General features: G+C 53.5%; 1 protein-coding gene across 1 annotated transcript in view; it reads right to left on the bottom strand.

Moving 5' to 3' along the window:
* Positions 1-3,601: 3,601 nt before the first annotated feature.
* PLXNA2 (plexin A2) overlaps positions 3,602-22,474 on the bottom strand; it is a 207,723-nt gene continuing 188,850 nt past the window's right edge. The window contains exons 21-32 of the mRNA XM_059412985.1: positions 20,295-20,437; positions 19,402-19,670; positions 17,421-17,487; positions 17,053-17,199; positions 16,262-16,421; positions 15,796-15,899; positions 11,861-11,960; positions 10,701-10,891; positions 9,133-9,302; positions 6,375-6,587; positions 5,298-5,448; positions 3,602-4,114 (exon numbers count right to left, since the gene is read on the bottom strand). Of these exons, the coding sequence (XP_059268968.1) occupies positions 4,019-4,114; positions 5,298-5,448; positions 6,375-6,587; positions 9,133-9,302; positions 10,701-10,891; positions 11,861-11,960; positions 15,796-15,899; positions 16,262-16,421; positions 17,053-17,199; positions 17,421-17,487; positions 19,402-19,670; positions 20,295-20,437 (1,811 nt within the window). The 3' untranslated portion in view covers positions 3,602-4,018. The remainder of the gene's footprint in view (positions 4,115-5,297; positions 5,449-6,374; positions 6,588-9,132; positions 9,303-10,700; positions 10,892-11,860; positions 11,961-15,795; positions 15,900-16,261; positions 16,422-17,052; positions 17,200-17,420; positions 17,488-19,401; positions 19,671-20,294; positions 20,438-22,474) is intronic.

Below are 22,474 nucleotides of genomic sequence, written 5' to 3'. Positions count from 1 at the left end.
CTGGGAAAAAATGGCCTCCGCGAAGGCAGCTGCCAGCCCAGCATTTAACTGCTACAGGTTAATGGGGGCCTGTGTGGCAACTGGGATGCGCCTGGAGATTTATCCGCCAGAGGCTTCACACATCCTCTATTTGTTCTGTCCAGATCGTTTTTAGTCCAGCACATCCATCCATTGCTTCTGCTTCATGCTCGGCGGAGCCAGAGGCCTCGAATGCTATTTCTTGTCCTCATTTGGTGGAAATGAAGGAAGGTCAGGAGCTCAAGCAGCATGGGACAGGCCACCAGAAGCGTCAGCGGCCGTGGAAGTGAGAGAGGCTCTCACTGCAGAAGGAATGTCCCCAGAATAAGGTAAGGCAGCTGGGTTGGTCGGCTTTCTTTCTTCTTCTGGCCCCCTTTCTGCAAAATTCCTGCCCTCTGCAGGTGGTTGGGAGAACCACCACCAACTAAGTTGGTGGCAGGGACCAGTAGCCTGGAGACTGAATTTGCTAGAAGAAGATTCTTCTTGGTCTTATTGATTGCTGCTTCTCAGCACCCAGAAAAGTCCCCAGCAGACAGCTGCCGGCATGTGAAGGCTCCCCAAATGGAGGAATGGAGGAACCGGTCCCCGCCCTTGCACAAGACCAACAGCTGATCTACTCTTTGCATGACCGAATTCCGCAAAAACGGGAGCTTTCTGCAGTGGTGGGTCAGACATGATTTGAGAGATGCGCTGTGGGGCAGGGAGGAGGGCATGCACAGAAATACCTGACCCTCCCGACTCCATGCTGAGAGCAGAGGTGGCAGCAGGCCAGCTGGAGGGACCTGTTCCACCAAGACAGATATCTTATCCATCTTTGTCTCGTCCCTTAGCGCCTTCTGTCTTGCCAAGCATATTTCTGGGGTCCCTATCCAGCAAATTGTCTCTTGTGAAGATTAATGAAACAAATGAAGCTGGACTGATTTTGGAAAGAAACTTCCCTTCCTGTCTCCCTCCAAGATGGAAGGGCTTCATGGGGGGTAGGGGCTATGCCTTTTTCCTTACATGAGGTCAAGATATCTTCAAATTAGATAATAGTGAGGAGAGAGGCCAAGTCACTCCCCGTTGTCCACGTTCTACTGGCATGAACTCCATTGGTTCTTGATGACCCAAAGCCAAGAGCTGGTGGAGGAGGGACAGATAGGAAGCTAGAGTGGGGGCAAGACTCCATAATCTTTCACCTTCATGGCCTGGCTTGAGTTGCACCAAGTTCTCCTTTCTCTGAATTCCCTCCTCAGAGATCCCCGTGCCACCTCCTTTGCCATCCCGACTTGCCCAACACTCTCATGGAATCCTGAGAAATGTGCCCAAGCCACTTATGCCAGCTCTGGGTCCTCTCCCTTCCACTCTCCAGCTGGCCATCCCCCCATCATTCTCCACACTCTTGAGAAACCTTCAAGTAAGCAGCCCCAGGGCAGTGAACGGGTCACCCGAAGGAGCTCTTGGGAGACGCTCAGGTAGATGTGTGGAGGCAAGGCTTGGTGAGATGCTGTGGAAATGTCAGACTTCCTTTCACTTCTTAGTGGAGCAAAACCCTGGATGCTGGTCTGTGCAGCCGTGTGATCAGAAAACCTTTGTTCAGAGCTCAGAAGTCATGTGTGGGTGGGCGGGGATTTTCGGTGGCCCCGAGCGACCCCCACTTACGTTCCACTTGCCCGTATCTTCTCTCCTTTCATCACCATTAATCACAGGCTCCGAGCTGATAAGCTTTGGGTGCTATGAAGAGCAAACACTTTGGCTTAGTGCAGAAGGCCAGTCATTAGTATTTCTTTCAGGCTATTAATAGGGCCCAGAGAAACTTTAGCAGAAGTGGATTATCAGAAGAAAGTGGCCTTGGCATGGCTGGCTGTGAATTATAATGAAAAGAGCGAGTTTCCTGAGTATTTTTGCTGAATGCTTTTCTCTTTCCCTTCGTCAGCTGCATTAAGGCGAGGAACTGAAGCTGAGGAGACCAGGCGATGTCTGCTGTGTGGTTAGTGCAGCGATCCAGAGCCACACGCCAGGGATGGAAGCCAGCCCTCAGAGCTCCCCCTCCCAGAGCCCTTTCCTGGGAATCCACTGTGGTCAGCAGAGCCTTTGGAGATTGAATTGTTTGGAGGTAAATCAGGGCACAGAAAAGGTGGGACCCAGAGTTAATTACAGAGGAAATGACCCTGGTCTGGTCTCTCTCGGGCTGGCTGGTCCAGTTTCCCAACACTGCAGCCCCCTGAAAAGTGGAAGGTGGAAAGGGGAGGATGGTTCTTCCCCGCCTGCCCCTTCCCACCCCTTTGCCTTTCCCTGGCCTTTCTTCTCCCTCCCTCTGATGCTGCTTACAGAGAAGTTGGAGCTGCCTGCTTGGATCCTTGCCAGCGTGGAAGGCCTGCAAACTCTGAAGGCTGTCCTGGTCGCCCATGTCTTGCTGCCAACAGAGCCACCTTCCCCTGGATGACTCCCACTGGCTTTCATGGGTCCTCTGGGCCAACGTGTGGAGCTTTGGTCTCTCTGTTTAGAAACTACACTCAGAAGGGTTGGCCATCCATGGTTTTAGGTGTCAGCAGAAGAGAGAGAAAAAGGAAGAAGCCCGGTGAGAAGCCACCCACTTGTCCTTCAAACTCAGAGGGACGTGGGAGGCAGATAGGGAGGCAGGAGATAGTCACGTGAGGATGCTACAGTCATTTCTACTGAGCCAAGGGCTCAAATGATCGACCAGGAGCTTCCTTCCTCACATGAGCGGAGGGTTTTCTCCCCTCTGCAGGCACAAGAGAAGGATAGAAAGAAAGCATCACAATACAGGCGGCCACTTCTTTAACTGATGCTCTTCAAGTATTGCTTGCTGTAAACAGTGTTTGGTTTTTGCTTTCTCTTTAATTGCAAGAAACCCCCGGCTGATTGGAGTAGAACTTAAAACCAAACACTCATGTCCCCAAATCAGCTCCCAGATGGGATGTCCGGGGCCACACACACCAGACTCCTCTCCAGGGGGCCTGGTTGATGACAGGGACTGATGTAAGGCAAAGCTGCCCAGTGTCCTCAGGGAGGCCAGGCGTCTGGTCTGGGAGAGGCCCACCTCTCCCCCACTTCTGATAGTAACTTTAGGGGAACCAAAGGGAAAAGTACCAAAGGTCAGCTCTTCATTTCTTGAGGTTTGAGATTAAATAAGAGAAAAAACAAAAAAACAAAAAACAGTAGCAGAAAGCATTGGTACCCTACAGACACAGATCTCTCCAGATATGAGAATATACAGGTGTGTGGTCCATAAAGCTCCTTTCCGGGGCATCTGGGCTGAGACCCTCCGTGGCCCCACGGTCAGTGCTGAGTTCAGTACTTGCCACGGTCCTAGGGCTGCCGGGATGATTCCAGGTTGTCCAGGCCTCTATTTTGCGAAGTGTATGGTGTGAACTTGTGCTCATTCTTCTTCTCCTCCTCATGTTCTTGTCATTTCAAGGGAAAGCAAATGATCACTTCCTTCCAATTCCTCCCAGCTTCTCTTTGCAGGCTTTTTCTGGCATTTGGAAATAGGAGTCATTTGAGGAAGAGGGGGAGGGCGGGGCGAAGGAATGGGGATGGACCTCAGATTGAAACAGAAGTGGGACAGGATGAACAGGGAGGCTTTTTGTTTTGTTTTATTTCTGTTTTTTTTTTTCCTTTTTCTTAAAAAAAATTAAATAAAGTTCTCATTATTTCCCCAATATACATCAAATGAGTTTTCATGCAAAGCAGCAGTCACAGAGGCAGAACTGTTCCCCAGTTCATGCCTCTCGGCTTGAAGAACCACCTTCTCTGTGCCCCCTGCCTCTCTCCGTGGTTCCTGTGGGTGGACGATACCCGCGGTCTCTCCCGGCAGGGGCCGCGGGGACGGGCCGTGGCTGGCGTGGGGGGGAGGGGCCCTCCCCTCTCCCCGGGATGGGGTCTCAGGGGACAGCAAGCTCTGGGGTCTGCTCCCCTTCACTTGTCCTTCCTTCTGAGACACCCAGTGTGACAGCTTTCACCGGCCCCTCTTCCTGGGAACGTGCGGCTCCGTCTCTCAGCTGTCGATGGACATAGCACTTATGAGCTGCTCCACCTTGTACGCCAGCCGCTGTCGCCGGGCCTGCTCATCCTGCTCCAGGGCCCCGATGAGCTGAGGAGCAAAAACAAAGGCGGAGAAGACTTCAGGACTCAGTCTCGGTAGAGGAAGCCCTTGGCCGAATCCTTTATCCCTCTCCCTGCCTTGCCATTCTGGTGTTTAATGAACACAACTAGGGATACTCTGAAGGACTGACTGAATACATGCATGTATGTGTGTGTGTGTATATGTGGGCATGTGTGCACATATATGTATGTATCTTTTTTTTTTTAAAAGATTTTATTTATTTCACAGAGATCACAAGTAGGCAGAGAGGCAGGCAGAGGGGGTAAGCAGGCTCTGCAGAGAAGAGAGTCCAATGTGGGGCTCAATCCCAGGACCCTGGGATTAGGACCTGAGCTGAAGGCAGAGGCTTTAACCCACTGAGTCACCCAGGCACCCCAATATATGTATATATCTTAAAATAACAAATGATATTTGGCATATTTGACAAAGCTATGTAAATATTCGCTATTATCATCATCATTATTATTATTATTATTATTATTGGTACTAATGCTAAGTTCAAGGACAATGCCAACGCATGCCTTGGAAATTCTCCGGAGCGGTCCTGTGCGACCTCTGTTCATGTTAAGGTCCGCCTGCATGCCTGAAATGTGGCTGCCAGTGTCTGCCCCAAGTGCAAAGAAGAGTCTGATTCGTTGTCTGAGAGAGGATGAAATTGGGTATACAACACTTTGAAAGGAACAACAATTATGTTATTAAAAGTGTTACTGATTGTGTTAACAATGAGTGAAAGACAATGAAATGTGTAAGAAAGCGCAGGGTGAATTGGAGAGGAGAGGCTGCCGCCTAAGGGAATGGGAATGAATTTTGACCTCACTTTTTTTTCCCCCTTTCTTTTTTAAAGATTTAATTTATTTATTTGACAGACAGAGAGAGATCACAAGTAGGCAGAGAAGCAGGCAGAGAGAGAGGAGGAAGCAGGCTCCCTGCTGAGCAGAGAGCCCGATGTGGTACTCCATCCCAGGACCCTGGGATCATGACCTGAGCCCAAGGCAGAGGCTTTAACCCACTGAGCCACCCAGACACCCCCTGAGCTCATGGGTTTTTGACTCCTTGACTTCCCATTTAAATTAGCCTCTTTTGCTGTTATTGATGGGCTGAGCCCGGTGTTCTGTGTAGCTGCCCCCCGGCTGCGTGTGGCCCTCTGTCCCCCCACCAGGCCCCGCCTTACCTCTTCACTGTACTTGCTGACGTAGGAGTAGATCTCATTGAGGGCGCTCAGCATATTGAACTCCACCGCGTGCAGGCGGGACTGCTCAGCCAGGTAGGCATTCATGTCCTGGTCGCTGATGGCGGGGAGCTTGGCGATGTCTGCGTAGTATCTGACGTAAAGAGGACAGGCTCCTTAGCGGGGACCCGGCACTCACTCCCCTGCAGGATTCCGACCTCAGGCCCCTGGAGAGCACGGGATGTCCCCAGTTGTTCCTCCCTCCTTACTTCTCTTCTGATAGGTCTTCCTCTGGTTCCTTGCCTCAAGCTAAGGTTGAGTCCTAGAGACTCGTGCTCACTAGGCCAGACTCCATCCACCTGGGAGCTTCCACTGCAGCGACCCCCGCCAACCTCCCCCCACCCCCCGCTCTCCCAGAATGTTTAAAAGCCCAGATGCTGACCAGACTCTGATTGGACTCCTTGTCTTCCAATTCCCAGATCTACTACTTGCTGGCTGTGTGACCTTGGGCAAGTTACTTAGCCTCTCTGAACCTCAGTCTCCTCATCAGTAAAATGGGGAGGGTAATATTTACTTTGCAACTCCCTTGGATTTTTGTTTTTTAAAGATTTTATTTATTTATTTGACAGAGAGAGAGAGATGACAAGTAGTCAGAGAGGCAGGCAGAGAGAGAGGAGGAAGCAGGCTCCCCGCTGAGCAGAGAGCACGATGCGGGCCTTGATCCCAGGACCCTGGGACCATGACCTGAGCAAAAGGCAGAGGCTTTAATCCACTGAGCCACCCAGGTACCCTCCCTTGGATATTTTAATGATAGATAAATAAATCTTTATTACAGCACTGGTTGCTTACCAGGTGCTCAATAAAAGGTAATCAGAATGATAATGATCTGACCTCCAAGGGCACAAATTTCCCCTTCTCCCCCCAAGCAGAAGTTTGGATAAGGGGGAAGGGTGGGAGCCTGAGATCCAAGGGTACCACAAACATGGCTGTGAGCTGTGAATCCTCAGTCAGTGAGGCCCGTGGGATGGTAGATGGCACACAAAGACGGGGGTGAGGGCCTGTCCTGGGAGGGCTACTGACCTCTCCACCCAGCTCTTGTAGCTGGGGATGTCCTTGGCATACAGTAGCTTGTTGGAGGGAGAGTCTTTGCCCAGCCGGTGCTCTGATGTGGAGCAGGAGTCCATGAAGGTCTGGGCCACCACAGACAGACAGGCATCCGTGATGCTGCCCTTGTGAATGTCGAACACAAACTGGGGGTTCTTGATCACGTTCACCCAGAAGCGCAGGGGGAGGCTGTAGGGAGAGGCAGAGCAGACCCTGAGGGCCGAACCTCGGCCGCACCCCGATGGTGTCCATCAACATTCCTCTCCTCGCTCTACCAGTAGTAATTCTCTCCCCGGAGGGCAAGGGAATGAAACCACAGAACTGCTCGGGCCAGGGCTGCAAATCTTGTCTAGGCTGCTCCTGACCCTGGGGCAAGGGAGGGGGCACCACACTATGCTAACTGGGTGCTGACCCTGAGCCTTGACCACCGCAGGGTAGACATGGCTGGGTTCTGTTCCATCCAGGCAGCTTTTCCCAAAGGCCTCCAGGCCCTCAGGGAAGCCCAAGGATAGAGAACTGCATGATTTTCTCAGAGCTTCAGACAAAGCCACCAGCCTAGAGTCCCTCTGCAGTGCCCTCGGCCATTGTCCTGAAAGACGCAGCCCGCAGCCCCAGGCATTGCCTGGGAACCGGCACAAAGGGCACCACCTGTGCTCCCCGCCCAGCCTGGCCCCTTGCGCTGCTTCCCAGGACTGGCCAGGCCCACTGGGGCTGAGCGGTGGGCCCCCCTGGGGACAGCTCTTTCAGGGCTCTCCCCAGGGCTCTCTCCTCTCTGGGCAGGGGCAGGGGGAGGAGAGGAAGCCATTGTCGGCCTGCTGGGAACGAACTCACTGCAGCTCTAAATTTTTCCCACCCCAAGAGGAACTGATCAGTCATTAGGAGTGTTCCTTCTTGCAACTTGGGAATTTATAACCAGAGCAGAATGGGTTTTCTCTGCTTCTGAGGCCTTCAGGAGGCTCAGTCCATTTACTCCCCTTCAAAATCATGACAGCTGCTGTTTCTGTGCGTTTTCCAACTTGGCCTTCTCCTCCAGTTGCCTTCAGGGCCCTAACTCCTGGGCTTCTCTGTGGAATGGTCTTTGTTCCCTGGCTTGTCCTTCTGGCCTGAGATGACATTCCAGAAATTCAGCCTACCCCTCATCTCCCCTTCTTCATCGCCTCTTGACCCTCAAGTGCCCCGAATGTTCCTGAATGTCTCCATCATGCCCAGTCTTGGGAAGATCCACTTTGCCCATTCCAAGTCCTTCCAGGATGATTTCTGCTTATCTTTCAAAGGAGAACAGGATGGCTCTTTTCTGCAGCCGGGGAGGAGCTGCCTGGGCTGAGAAGTGACTCATCTCTTCCACCCTCCCATTCCCCGGCAGCTTCAGGGAGCTTCTGATATTCTTTCCTTGGACACTAGCTACCTGAGGTCTGGCTAAGGGGACCCTTCCTGCCACAAACCCAGGGTAGGACAGTTCTATGAGCTGGGCCTATCTGGCAGCAGAAGGCAGCGAGATGGAGATGATCCAGAACCTTCTCTTCATCTCCCCGAGATTGCACACTTCCAGTGCCAGGCTGGGGAGCCTTCCAAAGCCAAGGAGACAGCCATGGCCCTGCCGCTGGGAATGCAGATGAAAGGCCCGCCCTGGTGAAGCGGGCGGTGGGCTCCTCACCCGCGACCACCAGAGTCTCCCCATTTCACTCCCCCGTGATCAAAGTTGCAGACTCCAGAGGGCCAACAACCACAGAGTCTTGAAGAAGAAAGGATTATATGGGTTTGGGTTTTTCCAAAGTGTTTTTCTGGTTGCTAGGATTTTTGATTCCCAAATAACAGCCGGGGCCCATCTGTGTCGGCTCTGTTTTCTGAGGAGATGGCTGACTCCAGACAGCTGTGCGGGCTGCTTGCCCAGCCCAAATGCCCAGACCTCCTCGCGCCCCTCTCGGGGCTCTTTCCCGGAGGAAAGTTTTTGACTCCGGCTCTCGGCCAGGCCCTGTCTGACCCTGAAGCCAGTCCTCAGCTCGGTCTGTGGTCTAGATCTCAAACCCAGGAGAGAAAAGACGTCTTCCAGGGGCCTGTGGAAGCCCCTTCTCCCACTGGTGTGTGTGGCTCTGGGGTTTACCTTAGGGGAATAGGTAGTCAGGCCTACAGGACACACCCTGCCTGCTGCTTCCCCAAACCTCTGGCACCAGGGGTCATCACTTGGCCCTCAGGGGTCAAGTTTGCCATGACATCCCCCTGGTTGGTGGGCTTGAGTTGGTAGCAAGGGCAAGCTCTCTCCCCAGGGGTCTATGTTCACGTCAGAGTTTTCCCATCTCAGGATGAGGTGCCTTGGGTTCTGCCCCACCCAGAATGCCTGACGCTGCCTGGCTTTGCGGCTTGGCCACTAGGTCTCCACTGTGACCCTTCAGGTTCCTCCAGCAACACTTCCTGAGAACCAGAGGGCACAGAGTCAGGGAGGAAGTGCTGCCTGGGAAAGGTTCTCAGCCTGAAAGGGCAGAGCTCAAGCCCAGGTCCCGGTGCCAGACCCCTGGCCAGGCTGGCCCCCCTTGGCGCCCGCAGCCCAGGGCCCACGTGGGCTCTGCAGAGCACATGTCCATTGTTTGTTCTGGGATCCTCGGGTTACCCAGCCGCTGCAGAGCACGGCTCCCCCATGCCCCTGGTCCCTGCCGGCCCCCGGCCCCCCCTCCCCCAGCTTGCAGCCTCTCCAGGCTGTAGCCAACGCACCCCTCCTCCCGGCTCCCCGAAGGCTTACCAGTTGCTTTTCCAGGTGTGCCGCACGTCCGTGTCGTGGATGCCGTGTCTGTCCGCCTGCTCATCCAGGAAGTCAAACATGTACTTGATGGCCAAGGGCAGAGCGCTGCCTCGGTGCACCGTGCTGAACAAGGTCTCAAACAAGTCATCCACGAACTTCTGCAGGGTGCCCTGGGGGAGGGGCGGGGGGGCGAGAGTGAGGGGGAGGGTGGGGGAAAGTGGGGGTGCAGGCAGCAGACGGGCAGACCAGATGGTGCCTTGGACAGATCCTGCCTTGGAAATTCGTCTGCGGTGCCAGGCTGTGCAGACAGCATGGTGGGGGTGGGGAGGAGGCCGCTGGGGTGTCGGGGAGGTGGGAGGGACTGAAGAGGCTGCAGATTCCTGGGAGGAATCTCTCCTCCAACCCGCAGCCACATGCCCCATCTATGCCTGTGTCCGTGCCAGGCGGGAATGCGCTTGGGGTATCTCCGTAGACAGTGAGGGCTCTGAGCCCCAGCTGCCCACAGGGACTGGTGAGCACATGCTGGGAAAGGAGAATGTCTGAAGACTGAGCTGGAGGACCACGAGCTTCCTGGCCGAGAGTCTTACTGAAAGGTGCAAAGAGGTTTGCCATACATGTGGCCTCGGTGCTGCAGGTGAAGGGTCCAAAGCCAAGAATACCCAGGCACAGACCCGACCCACAAGGCTCTGGAGGGTCTCTGGGCAGGGACAAAGCTGGGCCTGGGTCCCCCAGTTTACAGGTTCAATGGACACCTCTGAAGGTTAGGAAAATGTCCAATCTTCTCTGGTGGCTCTCTTGGTCTCTTATTAGCATATTAGGAAAAAAAATTTTGAGACATACGGTCTGTGGGTGTATTTCTATGTCCCTTTAGGGAGCAAGTCAGAGCTGTAACTTGGATGCCACTGTAGGAGAATTTCAGCAGCATTTTTGTGGGGTCAGTGGGGGAGAGTATTTGAAATCTGACCTGTGCTGGAAAATATGGGCCATAGAATTGCCATACTCACAGGCAGATGTGTTCTCTGCTTGGGAAGCTAGAAGACAGCTTTAGATCCTAGCTTCTAGCACTGTGGCTACCTCCACTCCATCAGCATTTGGGGGCCGATGCGGTGGGAAGGGGAAGGGGGAGCCTTCTCTCTGATTATTGGCAGACCCGGCCTTTGTGCTGTCCCTCCCACTGTGGCCAGAAAGTGGGTGCAAAAGGCAGTGTTGGTGGGCACTGGTCTATCTGTCCAGCTAACACCAATAAGAAAACCCCAACATTTTCCTCAAAGGTGCAGGAACCCAGAGATGAGAGCAGCTCCTCTGAAGAGTAATGGTGGGCTTGAGGGGTGGGCCAGGGGCAATGATATTATTGCCAATAGTAATAATGATATTTTGCCAATGGGTAGAGAACAACAGTGGCCCGAACCTCTGGAAAGTCTGCTCTGGAACCTGGACCTGCTCGTCTGAATGGGTCCCCTTAAAGGACAGATTCCATGACACCCTTACGCTGGGGATAGGGGGTGGAGGGTGGGCAGGACGTACCCCTCTGAGGAGCCCTCCCCAGGCTGAGCAGAGCAGGAGTTTACCTTGGTGGCCAGTAGCCGGGTCAAGTAGATCTCAGATACCATCTTGCTGCCTCGGTCACCCTCCTTCTGGTCCCCATGGTCATGGTTCTTCACCAGATGCCACACCTTAACCCCGCTCTCCAGGTCTGGGGTGATCATGGGGGCTCGAGACCGCAGGCTGTCGGGACTGCCTGTGTACCTGAAGGAGGAGTCTGAGGAGAAGGGGGCCATGGAGGCTCATAAGACACTGATTTCACCATCCTTGCTTGTAGAATCCTTCTAGAATCTTTGCCCTCCCACTGCACTCACTCAGAATAAACCAGTTTCCACTGGAAGGAGACCCCTGGGACCTCATATCTGATGGGTTATTTGGGGATCCTCGGTTGGCATGAGGACAGAGAAGCCTAAAGCCTTTTTCTTTAAAAAGAAGATTTAGAAATTCTGTGAGCTGCAGAGAGCCTTGAGAATTTGTGAACCAACACCGCCCCCCCCCCCCCCGCACATCCCCTGATGCTTCCACAGCAAAGAATAATCAATGGGGGAATGTCAGCTGAGTACTTTCACAGGGGCTTTGATGAAAAATCTGGGTGCCAAGAAGCTGTGAGCTGTCATGGCCTCTCTTGGGGGTCTGTGGGTCCTTTTTGGAAAACATTTGGGCCCAGTCCTGAGGTGTCCTTTAGCCCAAAAACCTTACTGCGTACACAGAAGCAGAAGAAATGGAGCAAGAGAGAATGAAGCATCGTCCGTATTACCCGGCGGGCGCTGGGGGTCCCAGCAGCCTAAGGGATGGCTAGGCTAAAATGCCCCATGTCCTGCCCCCGTTGGGACCCTTTTGAGAGTAAAGGGGGACCGTTAATAACTCATCCAGAACAACAGGTACAAATAGGGACTGGCAAGTAGGAACCCCCATCCACGTGCCTCCCTGATTCTGGGCCCCTTGCACTCCTTCACCAGGTCGTGGCTGCCCAAGGAGGGGCGCACGGTACCCCCGTCCCTGCAGCTCTGGGGTCACAGCTGCACTGGCAGTGGCTGCACTTGGGAGGAGGGGAAGCAGATGCACAAATGTCCTTGACTGGTGGAGGGCAGCTGCAAGGGCTGCCTGCTGTTGTGAGGGATGGCGAGCGGCTCCAGGTAGGCCACGGAAGCTGCCCCTGAGCTGCCCAGGCCTTCCTGGTCCTCACCGTATCTGCTGATAGATGTCCGGGAGATGCTGGCAGAGGCCGGGATGTTGTAGGACGAGGTCTGTTTGGGGACCAGGGCCACTACCGATCTGTCTGACACCTGAGAGGGTACGAAAGGTACAGTGTGGGTGAACCAGGAAACTGAATCATCAAGTACTTCCAGAAGCTAATGACATAGATATGGGGTAGAGCCCAAGGAGTTCAGGAATACTAAAAATAATATGGTTGCTGCTCGCCAATATGTCCGATATGGTAGTTATTGGCCACCTGTGCTGATCGCCCACTTGAAATCCAGTCAGTCATAACGGAAGTAACTACAGACTACTAACTCTAACACGAACCACTTTGCTATAAATGCATAATTCACACTGGGTTTCCATGAGTTAGCATGGACAGAATAACACAAACTACCTCATTAATAGCTTTTCTATTGGTTCCATGTTGAAATAATTACCTTAGAACCCACGAGGTTAGGCAAAATATATTGTTAACACTAATTTCGTCAGTTTCTTTTTACTTTTTAAACGTAGCTAGCCAACAAATTTCAAATTACCCGTGTGACTTGCATCATCTTTTTACTGGACATCTGGGGCTTGGCCGAGCCTCCCTGCAACCCTGTGGGGTCGTACAATTATTCCCATTTTACAGGTGAGGAAACTGAAGCAGAGGGAAAGCGAAGCACCATCTTCAAAGTCATACAGAGACTACGTGGTACAGCCGATATTTGAAGCCAGGCCTGTCCAGACTCCAAAATACATGTTCTCCCCATTATATCTTAATTTGGGATTTTATTTCAAGTCACACTGGTCTGAAGCCCATTTTCCCTTTTGGCACGGATTTCTTTCTGGCCTGGGTCCTATACTGCTCGGGCTACCTTGAGGAGTTTCACCAACAGGGTGGCTGCTCTCAGGGAGCCCAGAGGGAAAGATGGCGCGTTCCCCTTCCTTCGTGAGGGGCCCAGGCTCAGCACCCAGCCTGGAGGGAAAGGGCTGATAAATGAGGAGCCATATTGAAGACATTTGGGGCCATTTTGATTTAAGAGTACCCTCCATCCAATAAAAATGGAGAATCCCCAGAATTGTGGCGATCCAATTAAACCCCTAACGCAGAGGGAATAAAACAGCTATAATAATGTTATGGGCCATAAAACATTCCTATTAAACCATTTTTTATTTTAACAATTTTTATGAACTTTATAAGTTTGATTTATAGCTGCACCAGTCGTAAAACCATCTTTCTGGGTCTTAAATTGTCAGTCCCTCTCTCCCACCAAAAAAGAATTAAATGTTGGGAAGTCAAACTATAAAGGAACATTAGTGCTAACGAGATTCCCTGATAGCCGGTTTTAGTAGTGGTGTTTAATTTTACCCTCCCTATAAATCTGCGGGAGCCCTGCAAGTTTTTTAACATCTCTTTGTTAATTAAGATTATGCAGATTTTCTCCTGGAGGGGCTTCCAGGACCTTTGACTTCAAGGAGGGTCACCAGGGGCAGTGCTCGGACTTGGTGGCAGAAAGCTGCAGGGCCCTGGGCTCCTGTGGGTGCCTGGAAGGGGCCCAGGCTCCAGTCCTTCCCGGCTGGGTGGTTCCCAGGGGTCCGCACCATCCTCCCAGCTCTGGAACTGAGCGGGGGACCTCTCCACCTCTGTCTTTCAGGAACTCTCCTTGCCACTGACAGCCTAGAAATGATACTCTGAAAACCTGGCAGGGGTCGGGGAGGATACTCCCAGGAAGAATAGATTACATTCTGCATGTATGGTTTGCTGTCACCTGGAGGATTCACAAGGTGACTCGAATGACCACCGTTCAACCCAATTCCAGGTCTTGTCACTAAATGTCTCTCGTCTATAGTCCTAGCCTTCCTTTCTCTTGACTGACAGGCGGTGCAAATATTCACTGTCCGGGCTGCCTGCTGGGTCTGACCTGGGCTCTGCCTCTTACTACATGACCTCAGGGAAGTCGGTTAACCCCTCTGCGTCTGTCTTCTCATTTGTCGCTGGGGATAATAATGGCATCTAGGTTTGTCGTGAGGCTCAAAGGAATCGGAACACAGGAAGGTTGACAGCTGCGCCTGCCCCCAGTGGGCACTCAGGAAGTGCTGGTATTAGTGTGACTATGAGCACCATCGTCATCATCACTGTCCCCCAAAGGGAAGCACAATCCCGGTTGTTCCTTGTCACTCAGGGCTGGCATGTGGGAAGTACCTTGCACCCGGGAAAGCTCAGTAAATATTTGAGGAGTGAATGAATACATGAATGAGAAATGACATTGGGGAATTGAAAGTGCTTTGTATGAGGAGCACTGTAAGAACAGAGCATTCTATTCTGATTGGGAGCCTTAGGATGGACAGCCCAGTAACAAGCGTTAGGCCATCACAGACAGAAAAGAAAGGCTTCCCTCCTGCCCTTGAGAAACTTCTGATTCAAAGGCACAAGGCTAGTCTCTTTCGTTTTTTGCTTCTTTAGCTCAGACTGGTTCATTCCAAGTGTTCTCCAGGATGCCCTAAGGCCCTGTAAGGGGGGTGGGGTGGAATGGACAGGAAGGGGCTCTAACACTTTGGGGGCAGTCTTCATCCTAGGGACCTCACCTGCTATTTCTAATTCTTCCCACCACCTTTGCAAGCCAGATGTCATCTTGCAAATGAAGAGCCCAAGGTTGCAAGAGGTTAAAGTCATCCCACTGTTGAGTGGAGAAACGGGGGTTGAAATACGGCTTGCAAGCCTTGAACCCTTCTCAGACACCACACTCCATCCACCTGGGGCTAGGTGCAGTCAGGGTTACGAAGACGACGGGGATGGAGCCTGGAGAGGGGTGTTTCTGGGGCTGCCCCAGTGCTCCCCACCAGCTTCCTCTCTGCCTCGGAGCCTCCCAGCCTGCCCCTACGGCCTTCATGACCCTCGTGGCCTGGTCTGTGGCAACTTGGTGCTCACCAGTCCGGCCCGCCAGTCCCTCTGTCCCCACCCCTCGTGAGGCACCACGAAGGACGGTGTTACTACTCAGGCAATCCCATAGGGTCTTGCAGCCTGAGGCGCTTCTTCTGGTTGGTTTAATTTCCCTCGGTGTCTCTCATTTCCTGCTTCTATTTTAGTATTTTTCCCCCGAATCTCAACCAGCCTACCTGTACTTAATCTTACAGAGAGCCCCAGCCATGAGTAGTCACCATGGGAGGGAAGGGGAGATGGGAATAGATCCTTGCAGGATTTTTTGTTCTTTTGCTGGAATTTTTTTTTTTTTTTTTTTTTTACTATTAATTCATTCAGTGCATCCACCAATGCACTGAGCACTTTGTCTCCTGTACTGAATCTATTCCACACGACTTTATGGGGTGAGGATCACCTGAGAAGGGAGAGACCTTGAGTAATTTCCCCAAAGAAACCATCTAGTACGTGGCACAAGGCAAGAGCTCAAAACAAGTCGATCTTGTTCCCGGCTCTATGGCAGGTGAGTAGCAGAACCTACATCAGTAAGATGCTGAGGTCAGAAAGCCACAGATCCCTATGGCTGGCGTCCTTACAGAGGACCTCACAAGATGCAATTTTTCTGCAGACGTGGAGGTACACAGGAGAGAAACGCCTTGCCCTTCCCAGACCAGTTAAGTCAGTTTCTCGGGGTGGAGTCTGGGCATGCGGGAGTTTTGTTTTGTTTTTTAAGATTTTATTTATTTATTTGACAGAGAGATCCCAGAACCCTGGGATCATGACCTGAGCCAAAGACAGATGCTTTGCTGGCTGAACCACCCAGGCGCCCCGTGGGCACTCACGTTTTTATTAAGTTTCCTAGTGATTTTAATGGGTAACCATGGCTGAGAATCTCCGATTTAGATTCTGAAGGACGACGAAAGGGGTGATGGCTTCCGAGGGCCTAAGAGCAAACCCTGGAGTGAAGGAAACAGTCTGGGGGGGGGTCAAAGGTTGTGGGGCAAAGCCCCCATTCTCACCTGATAATGCATCAGCGTGTTGAGCCGCTTCCAGTCGCCCTCGATCTTAGTGGTGATGTCCTCGTCTTGCAGCACGACCCGGGCGATCCGGCCTTGACGCCACTCTGGGTGGAGGGGGTGGTGCAGGTAGCAGCGTAAGCAGGCAGGGGCCTAGGAACCAGGGTCACCCAGTCCTGCCTCCTCTAGGGACCTGGCAACCCCAGCTCCAAGCTGGTGCCACCCATAGCGTTTAGAGACATTAGAGGCTCCACGGGGTCAAGACAACTGTCGCGAAGTGTGGGCAGGCAGTGTCTCGGGAGAAGTGCTTCCTGTGGTCCCTCATCTGGGCAGGACCTAGTCATGGCCTTAGAAGGGTCCTGGGCAGGGTGGGGCTTCCCATTTTCTCACCCCATTCCATTCCCAAATGCCCTCCTGGAAGCCACTTTTTGACTCTTTGCCCACCACACTCTAAGGCGGGGCCTCCTACCCAAGTCCATGTCAACGGCCCTCGGCCGCTGGGAGTAGGGCACGTTCTTATAGACGGCATCGAGAATCTTCTCCTTGACCTGTGTGATGGTGTCACAGTTCAGCACCTTCACTGGGATCTCTGGACTGTTCTCATTGTCGGGGTTGACGCAGTTCAGGATCTACAAGGATGATAGAGCGGGAACAGGATGGGTGTTTAAGGGGCCACTTGAGGGAGAACGAGAAAGGCCTTGGAATCCTCTTTCCAAGGCTTACCCCTCTTACAGGAGAAATGTCTGTGCCTCAGTTTCTCTTGCCTTCCTGCCATCTGCCAAATGACAACCTGAGTCATGCCTACCCTTCTCAAAGAATTGAGACTCTACTTTCTAGGTCCTGGTTGGCTTGGGGGCGACCGTCATCCTGGGACCAGGCGTCCTAGGGGTTTGGAGATGGTTCCAGGTGTATCAGGGGCTGACCATCTGCTTCCCAAAGCCTCTATATTAGGAACTAGCAAATTCATCTTCTCCCCCATAATGCTGATTTCCCCATACCTAACAGAGGGTGGTCTGGCCCTGGCCTATCATCTAGGGTAAACTGAAGCAGACAGCGCTCTTTGGGCCCACCAGATGAGATGGGGAGGGGGAGCCAAGGCGTGTCTGCCCCGCTCCTAGAACACTCTGCATGGCCCTCAGACTTGATCCCAGGCTGTTTCCCAGCCTCTTCGTTGACCACTGGGATTGGCTTTGTGCTCTGATGGCAGAGTACCGAGCAGAGGCAGGTGTGCCATGTCCCCTGAGTTCCCAGCCTCCTTACCAGGGTCTTGTACTCGATCTGCTGCCGGATGAGCTTGTCCTCGCTCAGGGAGTAGCGGGCCTCACCCGTGATGGCGTCGATGGGGCCCTTCTCCATCTGCTGCTTGATGGCGCAGTAGAGCATGAAGAGTGGCTCCCCCGCACATTCCTGTGGGCACAGGCAGGGCATGGGCTGTGGGGCGGGGCGGGTACCCGACTCCTCTTCTCCCTTTCCTCACCACCGCTCCTAGACCTGCCTTGCTCTGGAGCACCCCAGCCAGGCAGGTTGCTATTCCCGAAGGTTCCCCATGCAGCATTCGTGGCCGGCCTTGGCACAACAGCCCCTCGTCTTGCTCGCAACGCTAGGCCCTGGCTCACCCCCACTCTCACCTTCAGGAACTTGTGCAGGAGGAAGGCAAACCAGTTGGTCAGCATCTTCTCAGCCACAGACTCTGTCCTGGGGAGAAAGAAGGAATGGGAGGGGCAGTCCTTTATGGAGGGGTCTCAGAGAGCGGGGTCTGGCTCGCATGCATCGTGGCCCAAACAGGGCATCAAAGGGCACAGGGCTGGGAGCCAGGACACCAGGGCTGAAAGTATGACCTTGGGCCAGAGGCTTTTTCTTTCTGGGCCTCAGTTCCCTGTGGAAATGGAATGGTGCTCTGGGTCTGTAGCTGAAGGTGCCAAGTACCCCATTTCCACAGGGCTATCAATTCCTAGTTCTCCCTACTTCCTGCTGGCCTCAGGATGAGAAACAGAGCTTCTCTGTCCCTTTGGGATACCTTGCAGGCCTGAATACTCCACTTTCATACCCAGGAGGTCTCTGGTACATGCCGCTCTAACCTCTCAGAATCAGACTGCCTGGATTCCAATCCTGACTCTGCCACGTACTGACTTGGGCCAGTCATTTTACCCCTCTGGGTTCATTTTCCCCATCTCTTAATCGGGACAATGATAATAGTGTGTGTCCCACAGGGCTGTTGTCAGAACTGTATGAGTTAACGTATGTAAGGGGCAAAAATAGCACTGACCCCCAGTGAGCACGATTCCATGTCATTCCTTCTGTCCTGTGGGGTCGTGGATCCCAGCCGCTCAGGTGGAGAGCAGGAGGCACGAGTGTTTAGCAGACAGGGAATCTGCTTCTGCAAACACCAGCGCTCCCCAGCCTCCACCCTGGGCTGCAAATCTGGGGACTCAGGAAGGAACAAAGCCGCTATGACAGACCTTCAGTGATGGGGATGCCGAGGGGTGTTTTAACACCCTGCACGTGGCGCAAATTATACCCTCTGGTTTCAGTAAATCCCAGGCATTTGCCAGGGCTGCTCAGCAGTCTGGGCCTGGGAGAGAGTGACAATGGCAGAAGAAATTGTAGCTTTGTCCCGGGGCCCCTCCCAGCACCCTCTCCAAGCATTGTGCCTGAGATTAGCTCTAATTTAAATACAACAGTTCTTAATGAGAGTTTCTAATGCTCAGATTGGCAGGAGGGGGACTCGGTACTCAGGAAACAAAGGCGTTCTTCCTCCCTCCTCACCCCACGTGGGTTCTGGAAGCCTGAGACCTCTTCCTAGGAGCAGGCTAAGGAGGAGGGCGGAGAAATGGAGGAGGTGCCTTCGAACCCCTGGTGTCAGAGGCGCTCCAGAGCTCTGCTGGGCTCCCTGGGGCCTGACCAGGGCAGGAGGGTTTGGGGAAGGGAGACCAAGGTCTCCAGCCCTGTCTCCTGTCAGGAAAACTGCAACTGGGGAGGAGGCATGTGGTTCCTGCTGGCGATTTGGGTCCTGGAAACTGGGTGCAGAAGGGAGAGGCTGCACAACTCCCTGGCCCCTGCTGAGCACCAGAACCTTTCTGTGATGAAGGAAGGGTTCTCTAAGTGCGCTGGCCAGTCTGGTGGCCAGCACAGGGAGGCCAAGCCCTCGGCACCCGGCCAGCACGAGGCAAAAACTGAAGGTTACGTTTTATCTCATTTTTGTTCATAGCCGCCTGTGGCCACCGTGCGGGACAGCGCGGTGCTAGCGGCACGCGGAGGGACTGACAGCGGGAGGCGTGTTACTGCTGCCGCTGCGTCCATGAGGACGCTGAAGTAGAGGGGCCACGTCACAGGCTCGGGCGCACAGCGTTGGCGGGTGGCGGAGCTGGGCTTGAGCCCCGAGCCTGGGCTCCTCCATGTCGCTTAGCTCCCGGGGCCCCCGGGGACCAGACTTGGCGCTGCGTGACGCGCGGACCCAGGCTGTCGTGCGCGGGGGTCCGTCTGGGGGTGCAGAGCCCCTTGTGCTGCTCCAGATCGCCCTGCGCACGTGTGCCCGCCCCACCCCCACGCCCGCCGCCCTCTCCTCCCCCAGCACCAGCCGTCCTCCCCGCCCCCCACCGCGGGGCCCACCTCCGGAGCAGCAGCTTGGGGTGGTTCTTGTTCTCCAGGTTCTTCTCGATGAGGTCAGAGAGCAGCTGCTTGAGGACGTCGGTGGCGTACTCCAGGCGGCCCTGCAGGCCGGTCATGATGAGCGAGGCCACGTTGCCGCGGTCGCGCATGGAGAAGCTGCGCTGCAGCTCGAGCGTGCGGATGAAGGTGAGCAGGAACACCTTGTTGTTGATGAGCTGCGCGAAGAGCTTCAGGGCCTTCTCCACGTGCTGCTGCCCGTTCCCCTGGACCTGGGGTGGACCGGATGGGCGCGCCCTCAGAGGACAGCCTCGGCCTCCCCGACCTGAGAGGGCGGCAGGGCTCTCGAACCCCAGACGGGGTAGGAATGGCAGGTCACTGCAGTCTCTGCTCTGCTCCGCGCCCACTGGGGTGGGAGGCCTGCCTGGCTCGGGCAGAGCCCTCTGAGGGGATGCGGGCTGTCTGATTTTCCCCGGGGTTCAGTAGGAGCTATTCCATCAGACCCGCTTGGTTTACGAGTCTCCCTGTAATCCTCCCTGCCCTGATTTATTATCTTTAGTAAAACAAACCAACACATGAACAAACAAACCTCACAGAATCACGTCTCTCCGTAAGCCACCTTAAATCCATCTGAGAGTGCGGCAGAATCTTAGCTAATTAATTTAGTTATTAATTAAAAAAGTGACAATGAGCCTTCCCCTGGAATCATCCCAAAGAGCCTGCGCGCCCCCCTTGGCCGAGATCTGCCTGTTGTGGTGAAGCTGTTCCCAGCTGTTTGTCCTCATCATTCCTGACCTTCCTCTGAGCTGCTGGGCCCCAGCTGCATTTCCCAGGATAGGACCCCCCAGGCCCTGCGCCTCCTCCCGGGGTGAATCGGGGAGGGTGGCAGGGATTACCTCCAGCTCCCGCAGCACGGGATGGTCCTCAATGCCAGGGAACAGGACTCGCATAGCGTAGGTGCGGTAATCCAGGTAGGGGATGCCCGAGCGGTCCAAGTCGCTGGTCAGCTCATTGATGTCAGTCTGGAGCTCAGCAAAGGCTATGAAAGTTTAGAGAGATGAGAAGGCTCAGGAGGGCACCCGCACAGGGAAGGGGCAAGGCAGGAGTAGACGTTTGTGAAGGAGGGGCGGGCCTGTGGTATACAGACAGGAAGGGTTGTTTAGGGATGTTTCCAGAAGGGGTGAGCTGTCTCCAGGCCTCCTTTCTTAGGTGGGCATGTGGGCCATTTCTAGGTTATTTCCCCTTCAATGCTGGTGCATCATTTTGACATTTCTTTCTAAGTATTGCAAGTGTAGTTAAAACAAAGGAAAGGGAAGAATACTATGATTTGGGTCCTGCATGGCCTGCCGGTCCCAGAAACAGCTGAGAGGTAGTAGCCAGGGGGAGGAAGCAAAGACAAAAATAGGCAGTTTTGCTCCTGGGTTTTTTTGTTTTGTTTTGTTTTTTTGTTTGTTTGTTTTTTGTTTTTTTCCCTCCAAGCAAGAGAATAAACCAAGATGCAAAACTCTGGGCAATGATGAACATGAAAACCACCATGAGATACCACATCATACCCATTAGGATGGATATTACAGAAAAATGGAGGAGCTCCTGGGTGGCTCAGCTGACAAGGCATCTGACTCTAGGTTTTGGCTCAGGCCATGATCTCAGCGTCCTGAGACTGAGCCCCGAGTTGGGCTCTGTGCTCAGCGGGGAGCCTGCTGGAGATTCTCTCTCTCCTTCTGCCCCTCCCCCAGTCATGCTTGCGTGCTCTCTCTCTCTCTCTCAAAATAAATAAATAACATTTTTTAAAAAAAGAAAAATGGAAAACAAGTACTGGAGAGGGTGTGGAAACACGGGAACCTTTGTGCATTGCTACTGGGAATGTAAGTTGGTGCAGTTGGTCTGGAAACCAAATTTGGTGGCTCCTTGAAGACAAACACGGAGTCACCATAGGACCCAGCAACTCCATTCCTAGGTATGTACCCAAGAGACCTGAAAGCAAGGACTTAGATATTTGTATACTCATGTTCATAGCAAGGTTATTCACGCTACTGAAAGGTGGAGACAGCCCAAAGGTCCAAGGACAGATAAATGAATAAAAAACAGGTGGCACATATATTCAATGGAACATTACTTAGCCTTTAAAAGGAAGGAGATTCTGCCGCGTGAAGCTCTAAAATGCGGAGTGAAGTAAACCAGACACAAAAGAACACATACTGTAGGATTCCATCTACAGGAGGTTCCCAGAGTAGTCAGATCACAGAGACAGAGAGCAGAATGGCGGCTGCCAGCCGCTGCTGGGGAGGGGAGGTGGGGGTTTTTGGTTTAATAATTACAGAGTTCAGCTGGGGAGGGTGAGAAAGTTCTGGACATGGATGGTGGGGATGATTGCACAACAGTGTGAATGTACTTAATGCTACTGAATTGGGGGAAGGAAGAGCCCTGGGGTGTAGAGACAGTGAGGGTTAAAAAAGGTAAATTTTATGTTTTGTATATTTTAACACACACACACACACACACACACACACACACACACATAGTGTGTGCTAAGGGGACACTAAGAACACCAAACCCAGCCTCGGGGCACATCGCTCTGGTGGCAGGCCTGGCTCCAGGATGCCCCTCTCCCCTCTCCTCCCCTGCCCCACTACCAACAGAAGCCTCTGCCCACCTGTCCCCCACCCAGAGCTTCCTTCTGTTCCAGCAGAGGCCTTGTCTCTGATCCTGACATTTGCAGCAAAAGGAGGAATGTTTTGATTCTTTACTGAAATGTTTACTCAGAGAACCGGCTGGGTCCTCAGCCTGAGGGGTACTTGGGATACTTGTCACCTCGAGGCTGTGGTTGCGTGGGAGACAGAAGAAAGCATTCTCTACTCCCATGTGCGTCTGTGGCCAAGGACGCCAACAAGTGGCGGCCTTCAGCGGGCTCAGCCTGCAGCACTGGTGGGAAACTAGCTCTGGGGGAGGGGCTGAGGCCAGAGGCAGGTGGGAGCTCCCTGCCCTTCCTGCTGCTGTTTCCACATGCTCCCAGGGCAGCAACGCAAGACACAGGAGCTAGACTCCCATTTGGGGGGGGTCTATAGGGTCTCAGAGG

The sequence above is a fragment of the Mustela nigripes genome, chromosome 10, assembly GCF_022355385.1.
Source record: "Mustela nigripes isolate SB6536 chromosome 10, MUSNIG.SB6536, whole genome shotgun sequence".
Lineage (NCBI taxonomy): Eukaryota > Metazoa > Chordata > Mammalia > Carnivora > Mustelidae > Mustela > Mustela nigripes.
Note: the sequence above shows the minus strand (reverse complement) of the source record. Positions and strands in the feature narration are given on the sequence as shown.